We start from the raw sequence: 6,128 nt of genomic DNA on the forward strand, positions 1-6,128 counted from the left end.
TGGGACTATTTTGTCTTTGAAAGCATTAAAATAACAATTGGAGGGCCCAAATGATAAGTGGAATAAAGAACAAACCAATTTGGATTTTGGCGTGTAAGAAAAAGCTTCGTAATCCAAAAATAAGGACAAAATAGGTCGGCGAGTTTTGCTTTAATGTTCGTATTACTACTCCTTTGCCATGATGTTGATGTGAGGGACTTGCATTTTTTATAGTTCTATTAAATACAATCAAAGAGATTTTATTCATTCAACGTTGAAAATAGTTTAAGCCAAATAATTCATGTTAGAATTACTTATTTATGATAACAAAGATTTTCTCGTATAGTTGAAAAAATCTTATCTATTATCGATTTAGACAAAATATTTAAAATTAATCCCCTATAGTAAATGTTAAGTCAATTCTTGATTGGTCAATCAAAAATTCTTGATTGGTCAATTCTTGATTGGTTCAGTTGGGCCAATATATATATATATATATATATATATATATATATCATGTCATTTGTGAAATTATAATATTAAAATTGGACCAACATGTTTGATTTTAGGGATTTTTAGGGCATTTGAAATAATTTAATTGATTGGTTAAGGGTTTATTAAAGTGATTTAATGCATGAAATGTGCGTTACAAACAGTGGCGAAGAAGAATACCGCTGCAAATTATTAATGCCGCAGCAGCAGCAACAGCAGCAAGTTATTTATAGTGTTCAGCAGAGAGGAAGATCGGGTGGAGGCGGCTCGAGGGACTGCAGCGCGCCGACGCCGTTCTCCACGAGGAAGGCCATCGCCAAGCCCCAGGTGATGTGCACGTCGAGGTGGCAGTGCACTAGCCACACCCCCGGGTTGTCCGCCACGAACCGGATCACCGCCCACCCATTCACCGGCACGCCCACCGTGTTCCGGAACGGCGGGTCCACCAGGTTGAACCTGGCGGCGTCCCGCCTGGGGTCGAAGTTGCCGAACCCCGTTGCCAGCACGTAGAAGTGGTAGCCGTGGAGGTGCATGGGGTGCTCCTCCCCGGCCAAGATGCCGGTGCCCTGCAGCACTATCTGCACCACCGACCCGTACTTGAGCGGGTACACCTTCGTACCCCGCTCCGGCTGCCACAGCGCTTGGCTGATGTTACTCCCGGTGTAGTCGAACCGCACCGGCGGCACTGCCGGGAAGTCGGTGGTGAACACCCCCGGCACGCCGAGGTGGTAGCCTTGCAGCATGGAGAGGCGGGTGGGGAGCTGGAAGGAGACGTTGTTCATGCTGGCGGCCAAGCGAGTCCCATTCGGCCCGGCACAGAACCTGTCGGGCGGGCAGCTCAGCAGGCCCAAGCCGACGGTGAAGAAGAGGTGATGGTCGACCGGCCCCGGTAGCTTGACCGGCCGAGGGCTCCTCATCCCAGCGGCGAAGGTGGTGGCGGCTGGGGTGTCGTTGAAGGCCGGGAGGACCGGGAACGCCGGGGGAAAGGCCTGACCCCCGCCGCTGTTGCTATACTCCAGGATGGCGGTGGTGGTGGTGGTGTCGAAGGGGCCGCCTTGGGCGCTGGCGTAGGCGCGGGCGGCAACGTAGTAGCGGCCGGCGGGCTGGTTGGTGGTGATGAGGACGTCGGTCGTCTGGCCCGGGCCCAGCATGAGGACGGAGGTAGCGAATGGCTTAGTGTAGGCGGCGTCGGCCGCCACTACCGTCATCGTGTGGCCGGCGAGGCTGATGAAGAGCTCCTGGTTGAGTGCCGCGTTGATGAACCGTAGCAGATTCGTCTCGCCAACCGCCACCGGCAATATCGTCGTGTCTGTGACGAGGAAAAGAAAGCTTTCACACACACACACACACACACACACATATATATATATATATATATATATATATATATATATATATATATATATATATATATATATAAGAGGAGTAATTGATATTAGAATTGACACTCCTTTGCTCTTCCATGTTGATCTAAGTAGTGGACGTATCATGAGATTAAGGATCATGTAATCAAATACTTATCTGAGAAATGAGTAGATTTTGATAATGACAAATGATATTATAAATAGGTTTTGATCAACCAATGATATAAAAGTATATCAAAGTCAAAGAATATTTTTGAGAATATATTTGAAATGCGCATTCAGTCGCATATTATAAATATGAATTAATACTCAGTAAATTTTTTAAAATTATATATTAAGCTTCAATGTTACATTACAAATTCTAATATGCTAATACTATCTAAGGGTAGCATTAACATTTCTATAGTATTTATGAGATGTTAATGAAATTTTTATTTTTTTTAAATATCCCACAACATTCTCCAAATCATAAAATTACCACTACATAATAGAAACCTAAACCTATCACACTCTTAATGTAATAACATAATTTAGTGAGAAATTAACATGATTTATATCTTCATAAAATTTTATTTATTTATTTTTAAATATTATTTTACATTCATTTATATGATATATTTTTTTATTATATATCCAGGCCATAACATTTTTTTTGTAATATTAAATTTATTTATTTAAATAAAAATACGTGTTCATTTTTTAAATGTATTTATACCAAATAATAAAATTGTAGGATTGATTTTTTTTTTTTAAATTTCCAAAGTACTCCATAACATTCTACTACATAATAAAAAATTTAACCCTATGACACTCTTAATGTAACATTATGTCTTTGTGAAATTTTATTTATTTATATTCAAATATTATTTTACATTCATTATATGATTATATTATTAATTAATTAATTATATATCTAGACCATATGAATTTTTAAATAAAATTATACATAAATATTTTATTTATTTATGACTAAATATTAAAAATATTAGAAGGATAAATTTATCACATAATAAATAATTTTATATTAATTCATATTTTATATTTATATATATATATATATATATATATATATATATATATATATATATATATTTCATTTGTTGCTTACCAAGCACAAAAAGTATTTGTACATTCAGTAAGACCTTTTTCTCCAAATACACATTGCAAGTGGGTTTACATTTGGGCTTTATTAATTGCTTCAAGCGTATAAGGATAAGATGAATGAACATATAGGTTTATGCATCTTGAATCACATGATTCTATATCTATTAAATTAATGAGTAAATGTGATAGGGATGTTGACAATTTGAAAGGAGATCTTACAAAACATACGCCTCTTCTTCTTTATGGGTATTAGATAATTGATGAGGAGAGCAGTCCAATGGCTCTTTCCTGATTTTTTGTGAAAAGTCATGTTTGTCTTTTACAGAGAGAATAATCATCTCTCTGTCGATTTTTTCTATTTTCGTTAATTGATGCATGAAATATACAGATAACGTTGATGAATGATTTTTACAGATATAATCAATGACGTAATCAATCCCAAATAGTTAAGATGTTACGATTTTATTTATCTTTAGTGTGATTATAATTCTTATATATTTAATATTTTAAGTCTTAATCCCTTTCTTGATGCTAACAAAATATTATTAATTTCAAGTTTGTGTTTATATTTTGTTGGGCTAATTATAAATCTTTAGTATTTCGATCTCTGAATTTAAAAAAATTATATTAGAATTTCTATAGTTATAATAGTGAAATATTAGGGGTAGCGGACGATGAATTCCTATAGTTATAAAACATCATGTGCAAAAATGATAAGGAAAAAAGTAATTTCAATGTCTCAGATATGAGATGGTACGACAAAGGAAGATCTTGCGGGTATAGATAAGAAGGCCCGATCAAACATTATTTTAAATCTCTCTGATGAGGTTTTACGGGAGGTAGCTACGGAGACTACGGCTAAGAGCATGTGGGACAAGCTTAAAGCCTTGTATATGAAGAGGACAGTGGAGAATTGTCTCTACTTGAAGCAGAGTTTGTATATGTTTCGGATGACTGAAGGTACATCTATACTCTCACATCTTGATAAATTTGATTCCTTGGTTATGGATTTGGAGAATATAGATGCGAAAATTGATGATGAGGATAAGGCCCTGTTACTTTTATGTTCTCTTCTCCAATCCACATATGCAAATGCAGAGTACCACTCGACATCTGCATCAATAATTATGCATGCAGATGTAGAGTATCATTGCTCTACATCTATGTTGGTATTGCTTTGCATGTGCATTAGCATCAACAACAATGAAGAGAAGGGCGATGCTCATCCTTCTTCCCCCTTACCCGATCCCTCATCCTTCTTCCCCCTTTTGTTGCTCGACATGCGTAATGGGAGAAAAAGGAATGAGCAATGTAGAATATTATTAGTGCCGATGCAAATGCAAAGTGCTACCACTCTGCACCTGCGTTGACACCGATGCAGATGCTAAGCGGCCTTTTCATCGCTCTGCATCTGCATTGGCATCAACGTAGATGTAGAACGTCAACATTTGCATCATCCTCTTCCTCATCTTTCTTTGCCTCACCTCTTGCTGTCGCTCTCCCTTCTCGTCCTCCCCCGCAAAAAGTCATAGAAATCCCCAATATTCTCACCGACCATTGCATTATTCTCATCAACCACAATCACCCACGGTCCCCAACGATATCGTCATCCACCACCATCGAAAACATAATTGAGATACTAAAATTACTTTTTTGTCTATCGTTTTCGTGCTATTTTTGCATGTATTATGACGTGCAGTATCTTCCATTCGTAAAACCAACAATATTAGGATAAATGAAGTTAAATATTTTATTTTCATAATTTTAAGGATTCAAATATAATTTTTAAATATAAATATTGGAATGCTAATGAGATCTATCTATAATTAGTCTTGTTTTACTAATGAGCATGCACGTTTATTTATATGTGCACGTGAGTAGTTATATAGTCGAAGGGAGGGAGGTCGAAGTATACCTTTACTAGAGCATTTGTAGAAATCGCCGGGTTGGCCGTTGATGGTGAAGGCGTCGGAGATATTTGGGGCGGCGCCGCTCCTCGTCGCCCGCCGGATGACCTGAACCGGATCCTCGTTCCACCACTCCCCTGTCAGACACGATATCATTTCTCAATGACCACCTTAAATTGCAGTCTTATCGCTAAGCTTTCACTGTTGTTCTTATCAACAGTACATCACATCTTCTCCTACCCTCAAATGATTTATTAGGGTTCGCACAGAGCAAAACTTGTCTACGCATGCAAAATACGTATACGCATCCATGCATACGTATAAATGTAGAGAAGAGAGAGAAGAGAATTAGTACCGAGGATCACGGGGAATTCTGTGTTGGGGTGGGGAAAAGGATACGAAGAGCCTCGCTTGGGGTAGACGATGAGAGCTCCATGAACAGTGGCTCTGAGCCAGGAGCTGTGCGCATGCCACCACATCGTCCCTTCTTGCTCCTCGATCCTAAACCGGTACCTGTAGCTTCCACCCGGCCGGATAGGGCACTGCGTCACGAACTCCGGCCCATCCGCCCACGCCGTCCTCATCTGGCGGACTCCATGCCTGCCAAAACAAGCAAAAGATCGATCGAGCTCTGCTCCTGTCAGTAACACTGTACACATGCATACGTATACGTCGACGCAGGAGTACCAGTGAAGCGTGACGTTGTACTTGGCCCGGTTGACGACGTTGACCACTAGCGTGTCTCCGTTCCTAACTGCTAATGTCGGACCGGGATATCGGCCATTGACGGTGATGATGTTATGAGTCCTGCACAGCCTCTTCATTGGCGTCGCCTGCACCTGTGTTGAGATCCAACACGGTTCAGAGCATGAAAGCAGAACGAGAAGAATCAGAGGGCACAAAGCTTGGCTTACAATGAACTCATGGAAGTGGACTTCTGCACCGGCATGAGCGAGCATGGCGGAGAAGGAGAGTAGGAAGCAGAGGAGCGAGCATGACATGTTCGCGTTCTTGCCACCACCACTCATCTCTCAGCTCAGCAGACTCCTGAAAGGTGGATGAACATAGACCGAGGAAGCTGCATTATATACACAGAGAGGATGGAAGATAAGGTCTTGATCCATGGAGATCCACAATGCTTGGGAGATCTTTAATCTGAAGGTTAAGCTCCAAAGAACAGTTGTGAATTGATCACAGGAAACAATGCTTGTGATACAAGTATCCCCAGATTAAGAGCCATATTTTTTTTTGCAGGTGTTCATTCTTTGTGCACTACATTCCA

General features: G+C 40.0%; 1 protein-coding gene across 2 annotated transcripts; it reads right to left on the bottom strand.

The window, feature by feature from the left end:
* Positions 1-583: 583 nt before the first annotated feature.
* LOC135671049 (laccase-3-like) lies at positions 584-6,128 on the bottom strand. Of its 2 annotated transcripts, none has more exons than XM_065178928.1 (5): positions 5,761-6,128; positions 5,555-5,685; positions 5,202-5,446; positions 4,855-4,983; positions 584-1,780 (listed from the first exon to the last, which is right to left on the bottom strand). In XM_065178928.1, the coding sequence occupies exons 1-5, from the start codon at positions 5,872-5,874 to the stop codon at positions 708-710; spliced, it is 1,692 nt and encodes a 563-aa protein (XP_065035000.1). In that variant the 5' UTR covers positions 5,875-6,128; the 3' UTR covers positions 584-707. The 2 variants fall into 2 exon arrangements, with proteins under 2 accessions (XP_065035000.1, XP_065034999.1); XM_065178927.1 differs by having other exon boundaries at positions 5,534-5,685; positions 5,761-6,118.

Source organism: Musa acuminata, unplaced genomic scaffold, assembly GCF_036884655.1.
Source record: "Musa acuminata AAA Group cultivar baxijiao unplaced genomic scaffold, Cavendish_Baxijiao_AAA HiC_scaffold_1137, whole genome shotgun sequence".
NCBI classification, from domain to species: Eukaryota; Viridiplantae; Streptophyta; class Magnoliopsida; order Zingiberales; family Musaceae; genus Musa; species Musa acuminata.

What these genes read in the sequence shown, in the direction of transcription:
- LOC135671049 (XM_065178927.1), bottom strand. Translation starts at nt 5,874, where the DNA reads ATGAGTGGTGGTGGCAAGAACGCGAACATGTCATGCTCGCTCCTCTGC. An exon ending in TCCACTTCCATGAGTTCATT is followed by an intron (nt 5,686 to 5,760) that starts GTAAGCCAAGCT and finishes ATCTCAACACAG; the next exon opens with GTGCAGGCGACGCCAATGAA. An exon ending in TACAACGTCACGCTTCACTG is followed by an intron (nt 5,447 to 5,533) that starts GTACTCCTGCGT and finishes TTGTTTTGGCAG; the next exon opens with GCATGGAGTCCGCCAGATGA.